The sequence below is a fragment of the Nipponia nippon genome, unplaced genomic scaffold (genome assembly GCF_047370975.1).
Source record: "Nipponia nippon isolate SJK-2023a ecotype South Korea unplaced genomic scaffold, ASM4737097v1 scaffold_5, whole genome shotgun sequence".
NCBI lineage: Eukaryota > Metazoa > Chordata > Aves > Pelecaniformes > Threskiornithidae > Nipponia > Nipponia nippon.
The window spans coordinates 99,518,307-99,539,710 of NW_028262369.1; the positions used below are offsets into that span (position 1 = coordinate 99,518,307).

A 21,404-nucleotide genomic window follows, 5' to 3' on the forward strand; every position below is an offset into this window, starting at 1 on the left:
AGGTGGGTGGCTACCAGCAAGCTTCAGTGGTCCTCATCAAACTGATGTCAAGGCTGGGGGGTGTGTGTGCATATATTTCTATATATAGAGAATCACTGTTAGCATTGGACTTTCTGCTGTCAGATCTAGTTACCAATGATTTATATGTTTATATTTGTGTATATATATGTGTGTGTATATATATGTGTGTGTATATGCACATATTGCATATAGATGTGTGTACATATATATATAGAGAGAGGTCATTGTGTATATATATGTACGCCGTGGACCTTTCCCTGTGCAAGTCTGCATTCTCATTCTGTGCGCTTCTGTATTCTCTCCTCACCTTGGACTTTGAAAGCTGTGGTCACGATGTTGTTTTATCTATTTTTCTTTAACTGTCAGTGAGGCAGAAGAAAAGGTTAAAGAGAGTTTTGTTATGGTAGGTGATGTTTAAGAAAGAAACTGTATGGACAAGCTGACTTTTCTTCAGGGACCTTATTCATTTGTTCTCTTGGCCCTGGGTAGAGAAGGTTTCTGTAGGGAGGAGGCTACTCCTGAGCAAGTACTGCATTCGGACTGGTTGATTTTTCAAATACAACAGACAAAAGGGATGTGCTGAGCCCATGTCACAGTCGGAGAATACAGAATAAATGCTAATGAATAACTCACTAATTTAGCATTTTTTAAGGAAGCTTCAAATTCGTGGTATTACAAAGAAGATGTGCTAAAAGCTGTACATAATTTCCTCTCACTTTACATGCAGTTTAATTTACCTGTGTGTGTGTGTGTGTGTGCTGAGCAAAGTACGTACATGCTCGCCTGTCCCTCCTGGAAGGGCCTTCCCGAACCAGGGTGACAGCGGTGACAGCAGAGCCAGAAAATCATGCACTGGCAAAACAGCAAAAAAAAAAGTGGAAATTCTTCTAAGTCACAATACTTAAAAATCTGTATTAAGTGTGTTTAAGTGACCTGACTTGACCTGCGTTGAGAGGTTGATGTAGGCATGTTTGTATATTTGAAATGTGTCCAAGATCTGGAACAAATACGCAGAATTTTATGTTGTCTTTTGGAATAAGCAAATAGCTTTCATTTGCTTCCACAAAATCAGCAATGTTTGGTGTCTGTTGCTCACTTTGCCTTAATGTTTACATTTTCCAAAAACAGGTGAAATTATTGACCTCTCGTTCTTCCATTGAATGGGCGTACAGAGTGTTCGAGAAAAGAGTAATTTTTTCTTCTTTTTGAGAAACCACCAAAGAAGAGAAGGTCTCGGAGGCCTGTGTACTTCAAACCATGGAATTTGGGATTTTTCGCAATAAAAGACTTATTTGACCTAACTGTAACCACCCGATAGGCTTCATATTAATTGCCCCGTGTCCTGTGTGCAGCTAGGAGATCTCTGTTTGCGATGTCCGGAGGTGTCGGGGCTGAGGCTGCTGGATGCTGATTGCTCAGGGCACCAAGCGGGAGCGAGGAGCCCGGGAGCCCGAGGGAGCTGTGAAGGCAGCGGTGCACGTTCCCCTGGGTGCTCTGCTGGGTTTTCTTAGCAAGAAAACAGGATCTGAAATTCCCTCTGCCTTTGGGCTTCTGGCTTGGGAGCCTGAAAAGATCAGTAACCGGTCTGAAATGTCTCCTGCTCAACAGGCTCGAAGCCCCGTTTCCAGGCTGTCCTGTTGGTAGAGCTCTTCAGGATTTTCTTAAAGATTAACCCTCTTTCCTTCTGTGGTTTTATTCTGTATTTTTTGGCAGGTGCAAGACAAAAGTCTACCCCGACGAACTCCCCAACACAAGTGTAGTTATTGTGTTTCACAACGAAGCCTGGAGTACCCTGCTTCGGACCGTGTACAGCGTTATAAATCGCTCGCCGCACCGCCTGCTGTCTGAAATCATCCTGGTGGACGACGCCAGCGAGAGAGGTGGGTCTGGAGCGAGGAGTCCCGTTCCGCGTGTTGTTTTAGCCCAGCCTGTGGGGATCCCGCAGAAAGGCTTGAGAAGCGTTCGTCAGCGCCGAACCGGACCTGTGCCTCTCGCCGAGCATCTCCAGCCGCTGCCGGGGCCAGCAGCAGATGGGCTCTGGTAGGTGTGGGCAGAGGTAAAGGAGCCAAAGGTTGGTTGTCAGGTTGTTAAGTTGTATATACGGTGCTCCTATCCAGAATTTCATGAGTGCTCTTTTGCACTGCAGTTTATCGTTTCATATTACTGTAAAAGACAATCCCTTTTCACATCTCCCTCTGTCTCTCTCTCGCTGTCTCTCAAACCGCCCTGTTCTGTGTTGCAGGTTTTCCTGAATGTCCAGTCTGACCATTTCCTCGTATTTCTCATATTTGTGGTTCATTTCTTTTGGTCTTGGCTTTCTTCTTCTTCTTCTTCTTCTTCTTCTTTTTTTTTTTTTTTTAAACCTAGGGTTTAGAAAGAAAACTGTCTGGATGTGAGACTGCTATTACCTGGAAAAAGAATCACATTACATTCTATAAATGGAATCAATGGAATGATAAATTTTCCTGGAGTAGCCAAATGTATATAATGGCAAATACAACATAAAGCTGCAGCTGTTCAGGAGACAGAGGATGCAAGCTAAGCCGTCCTTTCTTTCTGCCCCATGTAGCATTAACTTAACTCTAATTACTCTCCTGGATTTCCCTGCTTCAGAAAACAAGTGGGCTTAATGGTTCTCTGTGCCAGAAGGTGGAGGAAGACCTTAGCCCAAGTAACTACAATTTTTCCTAAAAGCAAAGTTTTAGATTCCTCAAGGGCTCAAATGGTGAAATTCATCAAAAATAGCCGTGTTTGTATTTAAACGTGGACAAATTTGCAAAAGTGTAATAATTTTGCGCTCACTATTGGTTGCTGTTTTTTTCCAAGGAAACCGATCGTGACTTATTTAGAATTTCTGGAATGCTTCATGAGATGCTCTGGTGGATGCATGTGTACGCAGGGGCTGTTTTCCCCCACGTGTGGCTGCGCTGAACAGAGTGCCAGGGTGAACCTCCACAGCTCAGCTCTCGGGCTTCAGAAAAACTCTAAACATGTCAAAATGCGTTTCCCGTGTTACGGCAGTGTGCGTGCGCGGCAGTCCTCCGAGGGCCGAGCGTGACGCATAAACTCTGCGGTTATATTTGGAGTCCTCGGTCGTTGCTGAACCTAGCTGAAAATAATGTTTTTCTTCTGTTTTTTTTTTTTTTCTTTTCAATTATCTTTGGCAGAGTTTTTGAAGGCCTCATTAGAGAATTATGTGAAAAATCTGGAAGTCTCCATAAAAATCATCCGGATGGAGCAGAGGTCGGGACTGATCCGCGCGCGGCTCCGAGGGGCAGCGGCCTCTAAAGGGCAGGTGATAACCTTCCTGGACGCGCACTGCGAGTGCACCCTGGGCTGGCTCGAGCCGCTGCTGGCCAGGATCAAGGAGGACAGGTAAGGGCGGCCGTCCTGCGCCCGGCTGCGGGGGACCTGCGCCCTGCCTCCACCGTTCCTTGCTTTCACTGCGCTGCTAAAAAATAGAAATGAAAACAACTCATTGATCTGAAAATGAAGATGTAATTTTCTTTTTAATTTATCGGGAAGATAGAGTATTCCCTAGTATTTGTATCAAAATCTAATTTCCAAATAAATACGGGATCAGTTTTTGATTCTTACCGCAGGATTTCTGTTGCTGACAGTAAGAATAATAATGTTTACTTTCACAAGGTCTGGGTATCCCCCACCTTGATGCCCATCTTTCTTTTTCCAGGCACAACTTTTTGTCTGTGTGACCTCCAATACGCTCTGAAATTTGCACTTTTTTCCTTTTTTTCCCTTTTTTTCCTTTTTTTTTCTTTTTTTCCTTTTTTTTCCTTTTTTTCCCTTTTTTCTCCCTTTTTTCCCTTTTTTCCCTTTTTCCCTTTTTCCCTTTTTCCCTTTTTTCCCTTTTTTTCCCTTTTTCCCTTTTTCCCTTTTTCCCTTTTTTCCCTTTTTTCCCTTTTTTCCCTTTTTTCCCTTTTTTCCCTTTTTTCCCTTTTTTCCCTTTTTTCCCTTTTTTCCCTTTTTTCCTTTTTTTCCCCTTTTTTCTCTCCCCCCTCCCCCCTTTTTTTGCAGTAGGTGATGCAATTTTCCCCTTTTTTGTGCATAAGTGCACAAAGGCCCTGCAAGTGAGACCCCAAAACCCGTGCTGTCCCCCAGCAGCGTTGCAGCAACCGAGGTCCTTGCTCTGCTCGGTGGAGGAGCAGCCGCGCGTGCGTGGGCAGCACCAGCCTGCCTAAGTGCACACATGGGAGATGGGATTTGTTCTCACTGATGAAACACAGTGCAGGTGCTCCACCAGACATGCATGCATGATAAAAAACCCCCCACTACTCAAGTCCTGCAGCCACAAGCAAAAATAGCCTCTGCTGTGTCTGTCCTGGCGCTGCCAGGTGCGCAGGTATAAAGGGTACGAAGGTGTACAGGTATACAGGGTATGAAGGTGTACAGGCAAACGCGATGTCATGTAAAGGAGTTATCAACACGGTGTGGTTCACGCTGCTGGGGTGAAGCCTGCGGCAGTCGCCCCTGCTGTTCGGAGAGGGTTTGCCCGGGGAGCGGGAGCCCCGGGCAGGGCTGGGTGTTGGCAGCGTCCAGCTCTTGGGAGTGCAGCGAGGAGTCAGCGTGTCCAAAAAGCCGCGGACAGCAGGAAAGGGGAATTTTGCATGGCCTTGTTTCTGGGAGAGGAGCCCTGTACGGAGCAGAGGTACATGGGGTTTATGCAGAGAAGCCTCAAAATAAGTGCAATATTCAGCATCCTAACATGAAACAATATTTTATTTTTAAAAAGCCACTTTTTTTTTCTTACAGGAAAACTGTCGTCTGCCCAATCATTGATGTGATCAGCGATGACACATTTGAATACATGGCTGGATCAGATATGACGTATGGAGGGTTTAACTGGAAACTTAACTTTCGCTGGTACCCAGTTCCCCAGCGAGAGATGGACAGGAGGAAAGGAGACAGGACCTTGCCTGTAAGGTAAGGAAGGTGAATCGAGAGTACTATGCTCTTTGACTCTACTCTGTACTTGTTTCTGTAGATAATAATGCTTAATCCCTAAGATTTTGCTGCAGTACCAGAGAATAGATGTCAGATAGTTGTGGCACACTGTTCAGGGTAGAGAAGACCAAATCCTTAATGCTGCAGTGTAGTTATCAGAGCTGAGAAAACTCATTTATATCTTCTTGTCAACATTCAGTAATTCAAAATATTACCTGCTTTTTAAGTTCCCTCTATATTTGTTTTCTGCAAATAGCCTGTTGACCTTGTGTTTACAGATGTTATTGTTTTTTTACAATTTAAGGCAAATATTAGAACGTATTTCTGAAATACACGTTTTTGAACGTTGAACCCAGGCATTCGGTTATGATGATTTGCACTTAAAATGCATGCTTTTATTGCTTAGAAAATAAAATTGATGACTGTGCACACTGAGTCAAAAATGATCTAGGAGTATGTCCTGAATTCCCCTGATCATTCCTGACCTCTTTCATTTAATTGCTCAAATGACGGACTGTAACAAAACCTCTAGAAAAATTTTAAATGAAGCTGAAACAGCACAAATTGAATAAATGACTTGCAATGGGTTATTTGCTCAGCTCTAATAGCTTCTGTGGTCTTCATGAAAAAGTTAAAAAAAAAAAAAAAAAAAGAACAAAAAGCTTTCACAAGTGGATGTAATGGTTTCAAACCTGTCTGAGAGACATGATGAAGTGGACAGAATTCCAGTCCTGCATACCCCGATTGTGCGCAACAGGCAGATAAAGGGAGAGCCAACTCAGGGCCAGCAGTCCCAGCACAGCTGTGCGAGACCCTTCCAGGTAAGGCAGTGGGTGGGCGAAGGAAAGCCTTTCAAAATTACTTACGCCGGCAAATGGCCCAGATCTGTCGCTTTATGTCCTTCAAAGCCTGGAGTCAGGGAAGGGCTGGATTTTTTTAGATTTTGTTCTCAGGCAATGATGTCGGAAAGAGCAAGCAGGGTCCCCGGGAGCCGGCCCTGTCGGTAGCAGAGGGGGGATGAAGCTATTCTTGAGTCGAGAGAACTGTTTTTCTCATCATCTAAAATATTATCACTCAGCTGTGAAGTCTGCCAGCAGCTATTTCATTAAGGCTGAGGTGTGCGTTACAATTGCGCGAGTTAATTACCCCAACGAGCTGCAGAGCCCGGCGCGGCGCTGGCTGCGGCTCCCGCCCTGTCGCTCTCTCTCTCCCATGCTGAACCAATTCACAGGCACCAGCAGTTTTCAAAGGAATGCAAATCCCAGTTCTTATTTCCTTATCTTGAAATGGAGTAGTACTTAAAGTTAATCCAGAATCAGGCATGTAATTGACTCTTAATATTATTAAAACAAAAAGAATAGCTTTTTTTTTTTTTTTTTTTTTTTCCCCCACCAGCTTTTAGCTGGTGATTGCTTGGGGTTTTTGGGTGTGAGTGAGCAGAGCGTGGGCGAAGGAGTCGGAGGTCAATGCCGAATGCCGCGTGTCCCATAATTACCACTGACACCAGTGCTGTCGAGTGAAGAGGCGGCTCTGAGGGTGTGTAATTGCGCTGGCTTGAGACCAAAGTGCCAGCTTATGGCCATATAGGTGCCCTTCCTGACCACGTAGCAGAGGCATTTCAGTCTCTTCGGTGTCAGAAGAAGATGCTCCCTGTTTCATTTTCTTTTTTACATGAAGAGGAGGGAACCAGCAAAGCAGGTGAGCAGGTTCCCGGGTAGAACAGCCTTCCTATAGGAAACAACATTTAATAAGCCATCGGCTGCTTTCAGTGCTAGCTAGTATTTCCAAATGCTTGCCAAACGCAGTCCGAGAGACTGCAGCCGTTCGTCAGTCCCGAGGTGTCAGAAACACAATCACAAATTCTGCATCCAAGGAGAAAAAGTATAATATTTCAGCCAGGTTAAGAATGGTTTTGGCAGCTGCTGCCACCTGAATATTCAAAAAATGGGGGGATAAATATAAACAAAAGCCTAACCCATGCCAAAAATTTAGAAAGACATTGATGAATGCATTTTTTTACTCCACGTTGCTTTCCCCATTCTGTAACATTATTTCAGTCTCACGTAGACTGAATATGTATTTATTCATATTTTTTCTTTGTAATCAGTGGAACAGGTATAGAATACAAACATCATTGGATTACGTTTGCGTGCCTGTATGTGTAATATAACCGTTGCACTCAAATTCTGCTTTTTATTACATTAACAATCCATGTCATTGACAAAAGTTTTACTCAAGATATTTATCTTCCATAACAACATTGATAAATCCCTACCTTCGCTTTTTAGATTTAAAATCATAACGCATACATTTTCAAGCCACGAATTATTTTATATACAACTTATTACTTATGTGTAATTTGCATTGCTGTGTAAGTATCTCGATGGGAGAGACCGGGACGGCTTCCTGAGGCGAGCGAGCTCGTGGGCGCGAACGGCGCTCAGCCATCCCGTCGCTGTGACCGTTAACCCCCTCGCAGTCAAAGGCAGGAGGTGCTCTGCCCTCAGAAGGGGGTGCCTGATTCTCTCTGGTTCCTAGACGTGAAACGCTGCTCGCTCGTTTGCCTAGGGAGTTCAAGGAACTGTTAAATTCCTCAGTTAGGTGTTGGAGTCGAAGATCCGCCTTTGTTGGAATCTCTAGATTTAGTGGGAAAAGGTTAATGAATTCAGCGACTCGATATTAAAACCCCACAGCTAATTGTCATGCCGGACAGCTGTGAAAGAGCTTTCTTACTGACGTCCGTTAGAAAAGTGAGATTGTTTGTCATATTTTTAGCAAACAGAGCGGCGGGGATTCGTAGGTGCCTCTCATGCTGATTAGCGACGCCTTGCCTCGGTTCTGATCCGAGACGTGTGCGTGGATGCTATTCCTGCCCTTCACACGCTAGGCCCTACCGCTTTGCTCCTTATTTTCTTCTTCTGGTTCTTAAACCCCAGTCCAATGGCCCTTCTCTTGTTCTCATTTTCTTCTTCTCTTATCTAGTTTTCTCTCAGGTCAGCCAACACCATGATCGCGTAACCTTTCCCAGAATAGTCTAAAATGGTGACTCTTCCCCAAAGAATCACAGGTTTTGCAAGGGTAGCAAAAGCCTTTCCAGTTTAAAGGTGGTAGGTGAAGGTGGGCAGCGCTAACGCTGGGGAGCTGTCCTGGGCACGGGGCAGGAGGTCCTGCCACCTCCGCCCCGACCCCTTCTCCGTACCCCCCGTCCTGGGGGAAGAGGGGATAGAAGTCCTGGCCATCAGATACTGGGTTTCTTGGGGGTTTTTTTAAATGTACTTACCATTTGTTTTTTACATGCACAATGATCAGAAGCAAAAATAACATCGGAGCTTTCAGTTCATAAGGTGTCTTTGCTAGGACCGAAACTATAAAGTGAGAATAGGAAGGGGACATTTAGAAGAAATCCCTGAAGAAAAGATTGTTCCTGGGGACAGAGCTGGTCAAGTCAAATATTTCATTCTATGAGGTTCGTTAGGGTCAGTTGAAACTTATTTTTTTCAGGTGTATTTGCAGAAATCAGATATGAGCTGTGGCTTGGAGCGCAGATGTTACCTGAGCCGTGGAGCTTGCAGGGGCTTCCAGGCCTTGCTCTGGGGGTCCGTTCCTTGCTCTGGGGGTCCGTTCCTTGCTCTGGGGGTCCGTTCCTTGCTCGGGGGGTCCGTTCCTTGCTCTGAAGGTACAGCAGCCCCCAAGGACTCATGTCAATGGGTATATATGTATTTTCTTTTGTTGGAATAGCGGAGGCTATTCGTTGCTGTCCCGATGCACCTCAGGATTTTACCTTGTTTCCATATAGAGTAAATGCTGCAACTTCCACTGATTGTCACCGGTGTAACCTCCGGCTTTGTAAACTTTGTAAGGGATTAGACCTTGTCACAATGTGCTATTTTAAGGGCAAAGCCTGTTTCTGTTCCAGAGGGCTCTCCGGGATCAAAACCTGGATGGTTGCCCTGTGCAGAGGTGGAGCTTGAAGTTAAAGCTTCCTGCAGATGCTGGACGTGGGTAGATCTGGGAATTCGGAAAAGGGAGCGCTCCGGGCAGTGCGGCTCCTTCTCAGGCGTGCCCTGGTTCAGCGGTAAATGTTGGTGGGTAGTGCCAGCTAAAGCCACTGGTCCTGCTAAACCTTTCAGTCTTCTTTTTCCACTGAAAAATCCTTCCACAATATCGGTACTTTGCAGAACATCCTTTGCCTTTAGGTGAACTCATGTCTCCTGTGATTTTTTTCTGTGGCAATCGAAAACTTGTTTGCACTAAGATCAGTTTACAAACGTCTTGTCTTCTTACATCTACACTATTAAAAACATTAAGTGTTTCTGTGCTGGGCATTTACAGTCTCTGCACAGCACATTTCTATGCATATTTCCATACTTGCCCTTAATTTTTTTAAGCTGAAGATACTCCAGGCTAGTATTATAAATACTAAAAAATATATTTTGTTCCGGAAAATCTTTTCTCAAGTATAAATTAGTTATTGAGATGAAAAATACAAGATCAAATATTGGGAGCATATGGTATTTGTCGTCTTCTTATTATTATGGCTGATTAAACTTAGAGTTGACTATGATTAATACGGCCTAGGTGATGGACAGCAGTATTGGAAACTGGTGTAAAAACCTTATTCCAAGCTGTATCAATAGCGGTCTTGTTTGTTGGTGATGTTGCCCTGGGACTGCTGGACCTTTGAGCGGATGCGCAGGACGGGGAGGTCGGCGGCCGCGGGACGAGGTGACGTTGCGGGGCTCTGGGGAGCTCCCAGCCTGGGGGACCCGACCTGAGCACCCCGGGGCCAGGGCAGGGGCCGGGGACCCCTCGGGGCGGCTCCGTGCCAGCCCCTCCTCGCTGTCCCTCCCCGGCACTGGGTCGGAGGGATGGGGGGGTGCAGCAAATGGGTCACTGAGATACCTTTACGCTGTGCAGCTCCTCCTATGGGAAATTAAAAGTGCAGATACACAGGAGTGGGAATCCTGCTTGCTGCTAATAATTGCAGAAATGAGAAGCAGACGTTATCCCCAAAATAAAACCAAAAGTAGGTTTGAATGATGATTAGAGTTAATCGTAACACATTACTGTAGTTGTTAGTATGACTCCAAGCAGGCAAAATATAGCTAATAGGCGCAAAGCTGAGAAAAAAACTGTAGGAACCCTGACTCTTTCTAATATTACTGCTTCAGCTGTTTTTGCAGCGCGAGCTCTGCAGCTCTGTTTGTATAGCATTAAATTTACATAACAGGGAACAGTCCTGCCTGCTGCGTTTCGGTTATTTGAGACTCCGTGGCGTATATTGGTGCACAGTTACTTACATCTTACAGCGTGAAACTCAGCATTTCCAATTTCAGTTAGTGAGTTATTAGGGAAACACTGTTTTTCATAAACATTTGCTGATGACGTTTCAGAAGAAGCCAGTTCTGTGTGTACAATTCAGCTGCATCATTCAAAAACTGCTTAAGAGTGAATCTTTGCAAAAATGGGAAATTTGGTACCATGCAAGCAAAGACTGCCTTCCTCCGGGGACAGAAATGAAAGGAGGGAGAAGAAGGAGAGGAGGCAGGGGATGAGGGTTGCTGCTGCAGGCAGAGGAGCGGGGATGATTGTATTCGTCTGAAAGCAGCAGCCCTCCGCACGCCGGTCGGGTTAGTGAGGGTGGGAGAGCCGTGCAGGTGGGAGCTGAGGGTTGCTCGTGCAGCGCTGGGCACAGGCTCATCGAGGCGTTTGTGGATCGCTGTGAGGCCTCTGGGAACTCGGCCAGTTTGTCAGGAGGTGAGTAAGCCAGGTGCTGACACAGCTTTTGGTGTCAGTGGAAGTCCTTTTGCATAGGTTTCTAGGGTTTCTTGCTAGTCAATAACAAAAATTTCTTTTAAATACAATATTTTTGCATTGGTACTCATCTGGCACAAAACCAGTTCAATTAAGAAAGCTTGCAGAGTCAGCTTTATTTGGTGCTCCCCGTAATAGGTGGTATTTAGCTTTGGTGGAGGGTCCCGCCACCCGGCCGTTCCCATCTGCTCCGCTGGCTTGTAACGCGGCTCAGGGGCCAGCAGCATTGTCTGCGGCAGAAACCCAGCAAGGCTGAGGGCGGTAGAGCGGCTTTGAAACCTGGGAAGGTTTAGCCCTGTCCAAATGACAGGTAATTAACTGAGCTTTCGGTGCTGAGAGCACAGGGAGAAAAATAGAAACGAAGTGTTGGTAAACTCAGGGTCCAGTATTATTTCATTGCTAAACTGTGCTTTTTTCTGGGAGTAATCACAGTCAGCTCTTGCAAAAGAGGAAATAATTGCATAGCAGGCAAATTACGTGGATTTGTTGAGTTTGAGAGCCAGTGCCACCGCGGGGAAAGCTCTGTGCAGCACAGCACCGTCCCTGCAGGTCTGCGCCTCCGCACTCGTGTGTGTGCAACACCCGCAGCAACCCAGGCCCTGGCACGGTAACCGTGTGTGCAAATAGGGGTGCGCAGTAGCTAATTCACGTTGCATATAGTACATACAACAGCTTCTCAAGGAAGATCTGAGAAGCACGCAAGCAATTCAGGTTCTGCCATGGGTGGGAGCACCTGTGAAGCCCCTCTTCCAGCTTTTTCCTGCATTGCACAGGAACTGTTTTGCTGCTCTTGACTTGCTTTTCAGAAAAATTGTAGGAGCTTGTTTTATATCAGTGCTTGCACGAGGCTGTCTCCAAACACAGGAGCTCTTGCAGAAATGGAGCTTTAAATGGGCAGAAGTGCTGGTGCTGGAAACGTTGCACTTGCGTGGATTCAGGGTGCCTAATCTGACCACCGAGCGTCAGATGCGCCGAGCAGCCTTCACAAGCAGTTTGCTGAAGAACTGAACGGATGAGTTCATTTTTGTGGCTGCGTCCTTTGCCGTAGTTACTGGCACGTTTGTGTGCAGTTGTGCTCGTATGCTTTGAGCTTGACTTCTTTTGTGCATTTTCAAAATCCAGTCTCGCCCACTTGGCAGTCATTTTTGAAGCTGAGGACAGAAACGTGACTGATGCTTGACTGGCAAGGCTTGATCCGCAGCTACGTGAACGTGCCTGGAGGTCCTCACCGGCACAGACCGTAGGTGTAGGGATGCTGAGACCTCGTCAGAGTCCTTACGCCAACCCTGTCTGGCGCTGGTGGTGCCACCCCACGTCGCCCCTCGGCTTTGCTGCCAGGGGATGCTGGGGCCGCCCGCGGCACAGGGCCGGGGCGCGTTGTATCGGCAGGGACCGCTTTGGGCTTAAACCCCATGCTTGGGGCCAGCCCCTGAGCTGTGCACGAGGGCTCATGTGCACGGGCCGTACGTTGCGTCTACGGACCATATAGCTTGCGAGAGGGCCGTGGGTCGGTGGGTACGCCTGGGGCGGCAGCTCGGAGCCGCGTTCCTGCGAACTGGGGTGAGCGTTTTTCATTCTGTGTAGACTCAAAGTGCTGAAAAAACACAGAGCAGATATTTACGGGGAAATAGGACATCTTTACACAAAGCGAAGTTGCACTCTGACTGGATTTGCCTGTTGTAAGGATTTATAATCCTGTTAAGAGAGATTATGCCTGGTAATTTTATGCACATTTAGTCTCCCTCTAAGGCAAAGCTGAGGCATTAAACTCTCTTCACCAAGCATTTCAGATTGGATTTGAACTGCTGTTCTGGATGCAGAAGGCCAAAATTCCATCCACTTTACCATTACAATGCTCCTGAAATAATCTATGGAAATGTGATTTTGCGGGTAGGAAGCAATCCTGCAGCTCTGGCTCGGGCAGCGCTCCCATCGGCTTCGGGGGGGGCCCTGCCCGAAAGGCAAGCGCACAGAGTATGCAGCCAAAACCGTATTATTATTGTTAGTAGTTTATATTTAAGTTGCTGTACATAGAATATATCTATAGTCAAAATGTCTGGGGTAGTGAAATGTACTGTAGTGTCACTTAATAAATTCCACAGTGTCTTTCAAAAGGTATTTTTTCTTTTCTTTCTTTTTCCTCTTTTTTTTTTTTTTTTCTGTTTGTTTTCAACTAGGACCCCTACTATGGCTGGTGGCCTATTTTCTGTTGACAGAAACTACTTTGAAGAGATAGGAACTTACGATGCAGGAATGGATATCTGGGGTGGCGAGAATCTTGAAATGTCTTTTAGGGTAATTGCCGTTTTCCTTCATTTTCTGTCAACAAACACAGTTGTGCTGTAACGGTTCCTGCGCCGCGGACAGGGCACTTCTGCTTTAGCTGTCATGCAAGTCACGGGTTAATTTAAATTCTCCAGATATTTGGGAATGCCTCATTATAGTATTTTGGTTCTTTTTACTGCATGAAATATTTTATTACTGTTTGGAAATTTTTACACTTTCAAAATAATATATATTTTAGTAATACCTTTCTTTATAAAGGAAACGAGGCTTTCTGTGAGCTAGTGCAAATGCTAACTGACATAAACAAGGTATAAATTTGTATCGTGTAAAAAAAAAAAATTCAAATATATGTTTTAACAGAAGTTTTTGAAAGCTATGTTGTCATGAACTCGCAAGTTCTGGCTGGGGTTTTTGTTCTATGTGAGAGCCGAGCTCGCAGAGAAATCTCACGTCCTGCAGAAAAGTGACTGTGTCTCTGCTGGGGATCGGTACGTTGCCCATGACAAGAATAAAATCTCTTTGAGTGAAATGCATTTAGTAATTGTCCTTTAGATATAAAGGAAAATTGGAAAATTGGGTCTTTGATAAGTAACTGTTAGAAAGGATGTTGAAAATTACTTTGAACATCTCTGATTTATCACCATTTATGCATTTTAAGTAAGTATGCAAAATAAACCCTGGTATGCCTATCTAGTACCCACAGCACATCACGGGGATATCCTTCTTTCCTTTTTTTTTCCTTCATCTTTTGTCTTCAGCCAGGGCTGGTAGACTGCTTTCTATTGACAGAAACTACTTTGAAGGTTTTTGTGAAGCAGGTATTTCTAGAGAAGATCAACTGAGAATTTGAAAGCATTTTCAGGCCAGTTTCTGTAAACTATAATCATTCACTTTCCAGTAAAATAGAAGGGTAGAGTTACTTCTTCTGAGCGTTAATGTTTTAATTCAGTGGATTTCGACATTTTTTGGTGTATAGACCCCTAAGAATGTTCCTTGGATGTACATAGGCCCCCATGGCAGGGGGGTTGGACTGGGTGACCTTTAAAGGTCCCTTCCATCCCAAAGCATTCTATGATATAGGAGCTTAATTTTAACTTAAGCCTGGTAGTAGGCTTGTTTTTCACGTCTTTAGAAGTGATCCATGGAGCAGAGAGTGACTAGCGCTGCTTTAAAGCGTTAAATATGTGCCTCTCGTAGGCTAAATCTGTGTATTACTACTGTTTATTTTTTACCGAGTATCAGAGCGTGTGATTTCTGTAAAGTGTCGTTCACCTAGTTCATCGAAATTTTAAGATCAGAATTGCTGATGCACATGAGGCCCTGGCAGAGGGAACCTCGGAGCCGTTTGTTATTGCTGGTGTTTGTTATTGCTTACAGAAAACCTTTTGCAGGACCAGTTTCGGGTCAGTACTGTGGAAAGATCCCATTCTCATTAGTGAAGGGTCTAAAATATTTAACTTTGCTTTTGGAAGAACACTGGGTTTTCATCATAAAAATGATAATCCCTGAAAACCCAACTCTAGCAGAAAGGGACAAACAAGGTGTTTTTTGTTAAGAGTCCGTACTGGAGATTATACAGAAGCTGATTCTCCGTGGGCTCCTTTTGGCAGGGGCTAGTTTTGTTAACAAAGATACAAATATTGATCGCGTTTCTGTCAGGCCTTGTAAGCGCAACAGAATGAAATAATTTACAATTCCACGGCCTTTTCCTGCTCCCTGGCGTAAGAGATTCATTTTGGCAGAAAGCATTTGATCTTCTGCTGAGGGCAGCATGTGAGTGTGTATTCAGCTTCCAGCGTATGCTAAAGAAATGCCCTAAATAGGATATTCTTCGTGCATACTCTTGCTTGAATAATGCTAATATATTTTGAAAACCTTTCCTGAGCAGTTTAGCAATTTAATGGTGGTGTTCTGTCTTCATCTAGCACTGTTCTGCTCTGGCTCTTGGCGGCTGCCTGGGAAACCTGTCGGGATTCGTGGCGCGGGTCGGCCGGCGCCTGGTCGGGATGCGCTGGGGTTTGCCGTCGTGTGTAGCGCAGCGTGAGCTGATAACTCTGCCTTTGCTGCGGTTTCGCTGGTTCTGCTTCCTGGGCACTTCCCTAATTCTTATTATATAGATATAAAATCATACTTCGAGGGTTTGTTTTTCTTTTTTTTTTTTCTTTCCCTAAATAATCATTGCTCGAGTCCTGTTTCAAGTTGGACTTGAATTCTATTCAATGCTTATGTGAGTAAGCCAGCAATGGGCTTAACTTACATAAATTTTGTGAGAATACTGTTATGAAATCTCGATTTCAGCTTTAACTTAAAAATCCCAGTCCAAAATATGTGGAAAGACGAAGACCAGCACTAGCCGTGCTCTCCGCCCAAAGCCCGAGTGATAACAGCAGGGAAGCGGCTCTGCCATTACTCTTATTTTACTCATTAAGACTGGGGGGGGGGGAGGCGAGGAGAGGAAGCGCATGAATTTTCTGAAGAACTCTTTGGGCGTCATATTAGAGAACATTATTTTATGTCTTTGGAAGATTTTCCCACTTAAACTTCAAGAAACATTACCAGCCTGGAACGCATGCATCAGCCTAATAAGAGGGCATAGTGTCAAGAATAGAAATGAAAGGATGTGCTTCCAGCGCCGGGAGGTTTCCATGGCAATGCCGGGCAGCCACGCCGTGCTGTTCCTTGGTATTTAGAGCCTCCGTCTGTAAAGAAAACCAACCAAATCATCAAGTACATCAAGTACGACTGGATCAATAAAATACCGAGGCCTCTACATTTAAAAACCTACCTGATGTAAAACATCTGCAGAAAACTGGTAGCAAAGAGTGCCAGGGGCTGGGGAGGTCCCTCCAGCAGCCGCGTTGCAAGCCTGCAATTATCCAGCAGGTTTCCGGAATATCTCATTGCAGTCAGGAAAACACCGAGGCTAAATCTTGCTTTGGAAAATTACTGTAATAGGAGTCAGCCATAAGGACGTTTCTAGAGCTCTTACTACATTGGATGTTTTTATCATCAAATGGGAGGGGGTTGGTTTTGGTGTGGGTCCGCTATTGAGAAAACAAACCCCAAAATCCCTGTCTTGATAATCCCTGCATCCTTGGAAAAAGGTTACAAAATGCCTTTGCCTTCCCTGGCTAATGGCTGCGACCGCCTCATCTGCAACCAGCAACGGCAGCGGTGTTGTCCCCGGTGCAGTGATGGAAAGGATTCGCGGAGGTTTTGGTCTGGAAGAGGCGCACAGGCACGGCTGGGCTGGACGCGGTGCCGCGGCGGGGCTCAGGAGCGGCAGGCTCACGGCACGGACTGAGGAGGCGTCATCGGGGTCGGTCTGTCCTGCCACCGGCGTCTGTCTGTCCTGCCAGGCAGCCGCTCGGTTCCCGTAAGACACCACACGTGAGCGGGGGAGGGTGTGCGGCTGGGTATGGTTTCCTTATTTCGGGGTAAATCAATATTTCTTCTTTTAGCTGTGCTGCTGCTGCTCATTGCTGAACAGTCTCTAACGATGCCTTTTGGAGGATGTCTTTTAGTAATGGCAATTGGGAAAAGAAAAATAATGATCCTGGCAGGAGTCTCTTACAGCTGTAAGAGTCTACTTTAGGAAATGAAAACCTCATTTATTCTTAAACATTTACCATATTTGTATTTATAGAATTCCTTCAACATTTTAAATTTTCTGTTAAATTCTGTAAGTGTTTTTTCCCAATCAGAGAACACCCTGAAAACTTGATAGTCAGAAAGCAGCTCATATAGCTTTGGAAAAGGTATTAAAAATAATCTGTCCATCAGAAAAAAAAAAATTATTCTTTAGAATAATCCAAATAGGCCAAAGCAAGGCTGGAGACAGCAAACGCGTACACTAACAGGAATAAGATGCTGTTTGCTTTTGGTTTTCTGGCAGCTGTTAGAAGTGCAGAAGAGGGTAGCAAGTGTTTCCGTGTGTATTTCCTAAGTAGTGGGATAGATGAATACGTTGTTCTCGGTCTCTGAAATTTCTGGTTTTACTGTCATAGGAAGTCTTGTAGTAAATGACTAAGGAGCAAGGCTGTTCAATTCACTTGTAACTTACTGTAGTATCCGATCTACAGAAATACTGATATGATAGCATGTGTAAACGGAAACCACGTTGTGCAGACTCCCCATCGTGGAGCAGAAGGGGCTGCGAGGAACCGGGTACGTCCAAACTGCAGCTCCCCGCCACGTCCCGACCGGGCACGGCCAAACCGCAGCCCCCCACCACGTCCCCACCGGGCATGGCCAAACCGCAGTCCCCCGCCATGTCCCACCACGGCTGCTGCCGCGGGACCAGGAGTGACACCCTGAAGGTCGCTGCTTTGATGTAAATGCCGATGAGGCGGGATGCAGTTGATGAGGCGGGATGCGGTTGATGAAGCTTTTCCAGATATGCACAAAAGCTTATTAATAGCAATTTTTCAGCCTGACTGTATGTGAGGTCTGAACTTTCAGCTGCAAAATTATAGGTGTAAGAGAGCATTTAAACATGTTTTAAGTAAACCGTTTTAGCAAGATCATTGATTTGGATGACTGGAAGCCCAGCGCTGTATAATTACAGGCATAACCGGGTGTAACTCCTAGGGAGGCTGCAAAGGTTGCATGCATGCGAGATGATTTTCAGAAGTACACTGTGACATTGAAATTAATTTCGTGTGTTGGTGGGTGGAATTTGGGGTATGTAAATCCCTAATCACCTGGCAAGCAGATTGAAAATATCTCTCCGCTTTTCAATATTCCTTAGCTGTTTGACTATATTAACTAAATTCAGGAGCACAGTTTGCTCACAAATTGTATTCAAAATATGTTTATATGCGTACCTTCAAAGCATACAACACTTTTCCTTTTCTTTGGACTGCATTAATTTTTCTGTATGTCAGGATTCTTACGTTTCTATAAGGAAAATATTCAAGATACACCGGTTCAGTTGATTTCATTAGAGAGATCTTTGGTATTAGAGTTTTCAGGATTTTTTTTTCCCCTAATTATTACTTACTGCATAGCAGCCAACAGCTTTAACTCATTTAATATAACTGTGCTTACGTGTTAGCTTACTTTCCAACTGCAGTAATCTTTGGGGATTTTTTTACCATAGCTTTGATCTGTCCGTGTACATGAGAGATGTTTAATCTACCACCATCATCAATAAACACACACATGTACCAAAAGAACCCCTTTCTGTGAAGAAATATTTTCTAGAACGAAGTAAATAGAATTATTAACATGTAAAGCATTTGCTTTCGGTGTTTATATCTCTGTAACCTGAGATTTTGGTTTTATTTTACTCTAAACTTTAAAGAGTATTATACAGGAGAGATTCCCCTGTAAAGGACAAGGCGGAGTGTGTGATGTTTCGCTTTCAGGTATAGGTAGATAACATGTACTTAGCCACCCAAAACTAAACATCAGCGGAGCTGCAGGAGTATTTTTTCTACTGGTTCTAAGATTAGGAGTAAAGCCTCAAAGTTGTTTGATTTTTTTTTTTTTTCCTACAAATTATTATTAGCCTCAAATATTTCTGATTGACACGCGCTGAGATTTGCAGGAACTGACATTGACTCAGTGTTCAAAAATGATGGAAGAGGAAAAAATCCTGGCAGTGGGCTGCACGGAGATCAGATGGGGTTTAATGAAATCATTTGATGCAGTAATAGGAATCGTTTTAAAATGCCTGTGAAATCAAAGGTAGTTTTAAATAATTAATGTCTATATATAAAAAGGGATAAATTATGTGGGCAAATACAAGCCTTAGTTTTAATTCCATGGTGTGCAATGTTTCAGCACAAACTTTGAAGGAATTAATATTTGTAAGTAAAAAGATAAATAGAAAATGGGTTTGTCTCGCATGGGTTTATTAGAAGCTAAATTATAACACGCTGGGGTTGACGGCTCATTTTCCAGACCAAGGAAATGTGGCAGATCTGCTGGATCTGTTCTTCACCAAAACATTTCTATAAGGGGCACTCGGGAGATTCTCTCCTGAGCCAGGAGATGGGGGTTGATATGAATTGATATGGGAAGATGGGCAGTGCTGAAGGATGAGATGTCAGGCTGGGGACAGGTCGCCATTAGAGTTTCTTAACTGTAAAGTTGCAGCTGGACGTTGTTTTTTTTCACTAGATAACTTTTCACAAAAGGTGGGGAATAAACTCCTGGCATGTGCTGGGTTGGAAGATGCAGAGAGGGGCTTAAAGTACGATTGAAGTACCGTGGTTGGAAGAATACCTGATTGTGGAGAATTCATTCAGGTGGAAGGAGAAGGGTTAAACTACAGAGGAGAAGGAAGGGAAGACACCTTCAACCTTAAAAATTATGATGTGACAATAACTGGTTTATGAATAATTCTGTGTGAAAATTAGAGTTTAAGGTTTGGTTTTTTTTTAAATGAGATACATCAATCTTATACCACAATATTTGCAGTCTGGCTGTCTTTAGTCCCTCAGTGCTTTCCGTCGCTGTCAGGGCCCTTACTGCCTCTCTCGAAGGGTGGGAGGTCAGTAAATGGGAATATTGCTGCCTGTTTGTTGGTCTTTTTCTGGGAAGAGATAACCAAGATGACTAGAAGGATGGTAGTAAAGCAATAATTCATAAAATTGTTGCCACGTTTAAAAAAAATCTAGGCACATTGGAGGAAAGACACAATTCATTGGTAATACCTGATTCCCAGGCTATAGCATCAAGTAAATTCTATCCCTAGACATTTTGCTGGATTAAAAAATATAACGAATATTAAAATGAAAAAGACTGCAATAAAATGTAATGGCAGTTTCTCTCAAAAATCTTTGGAGTACTACATGGAGCAGTCACCAGTGTCAGTAAAAAGCTGCTGGCAGGCATTGAATACCTGACCGAGGTGTCGTCTACAGAGCAAAGTATCAGGGACAATTCTGGTATTCACCGTAGTTGCGATGAAGAGTGATCAAATGTATTACCAAACATCAAATGTATTTACCTCTGCCGTGAGGACAGGCTGAAAGAGCTGGGGTGTTCAGCCTGGAGCAGAGGCGGCTGCAGGGGGACCCTATTGCGGCCTTTCAGTACTTAAAAGGGGCTTATAAGAAAGATGGGGACAGGCTTTTTAGCAAGGCCAGTAGCGATAGGGCAAGGGGTGATGGTTTTAAACTGAGAGAGGGGAGATTCAGACTAGATATAAGGAAGAAATTTTTCACGATGAGGGTGGTGAAACACTGGCAGGGGTTGCCCAGAGAGGTGGGAGATGCCCCATCCCTGGAAACCTTCAAGGCCAGGTTGGACGGGGCTCTGAGCACCCTGATCTGGTTGGAGATGTCCCTGCCCATGGCAGGGGGATGCACTGGATGGCCTGGAAAGGGCCCTTCCACCCCAAACCATTCTGTGGTTCTGTGATTACCGTAGTGTATCTTGTCTGTATGGTGAACAGGTCTCTGGAATCCCACAATCCTTCACCATTATATGAACTTCTGGAAAGTAGTCATTTTACCAGGGAACATTCAAGAGGGTTGGTTTGTTTGGTTTTTTTAAAATATTGCAAAGATAGAAGTCCTTTTCTTCTGAACAGGGTGCAGGTTCATCTGCATTTCTATGACAACTGTAGTAGATAGCAGATTGTACCAAAGACAGCCAAAAATGTGCTTAAAAAAAATGTACAGGAACACACATTTTAAAAAACGGTAGCGTGGGAGGAATTTCCTGCTGGGGAGAGCAGTCGGAGGGGGAGAGCGGGAGCGAGCCGGGGGGATGCTGGTCCTTGGGCAGGGACCGCGGGTTAAAGCCCCCCTGGAATTGCATGTGCTCATTGCTCTCTGTCCCGTGAGTTACTCCCAGGTTGCGTTGTCAGCCTATCAGTAGGGCATACGTCAGTTTTAATGCATGCTCCCTTTTCGGTACAGCCGCGTGTCCCTTGGCATCCGTCAGCGTGAAGTTTCACCTGAAGTGACTAGTTGTCACTCAGCTGCGAAACGCAAGATGTTAAACACAAGAATATTTTGGTGTTGTCATTGCTTATCCCAACAGAGTACATCACTTAGCATACTAATGAAATTATATAAAAGGATTTAGCCCTAATTAAATAAAATCTGCATTAAGTTACTATGGTAACTGTTATGTCTATGTCGAGGAGCTCTAATTACAAGACTGTACCAGCGTTCCTGTTCAAAACACCCAGTGGTCCTTAAACTCTGTGTTGTATTACCAGGAGGTATTTTAGTCCTGCTGTCTGCTTAGGAGGAGACTAAAGCGAAGGGTGGGACGAGCCTGAATAAGGAACTGGGCAGTCGGTGATACCTTTGTTGATGCCAAAAATATCAGTGAGCCTTAGAGAAGAGTGAATCCCAAGG

The 21,404-nt window shown here is 44.6% G+C and overlaps 1 protein-coding gene across 3 annotated transcripts in view; it reads left to right on the forward strand.

Moving 5' to 3' along the window:
• GALNT13 (polypeptide N-acetylgalactosaminyltransferase 13) overlaps positions 1-21,404 on the forward strand; it is a 154,300-nt gene that overhangs the window by 80,827 nt on the left and 52,069 nt on the right. For all 3 annotated transcript variants that reach the window (XM_087733433.1, XM_087733431.1, XM_087733432.1), the window contains 4 exons: positions 1,735-1,901; positions 3,189-3,396; positions 4,792-4,962; positions 12,975-13,092. In XM_087733433.1, the coding sequence (XP_087589559.1) occupies positions 1,735-1,901; positions 3,189-3,396; positions 4,792-4,962; positions 12,975-13,092 (664 nt within the window). The remainder of the gene's footprint in view (positions 1-1,734; positions 1,902-3,188; positions 3,397-4,791; positions 4,963-12,974; positions 13,093-21,404) is intronic.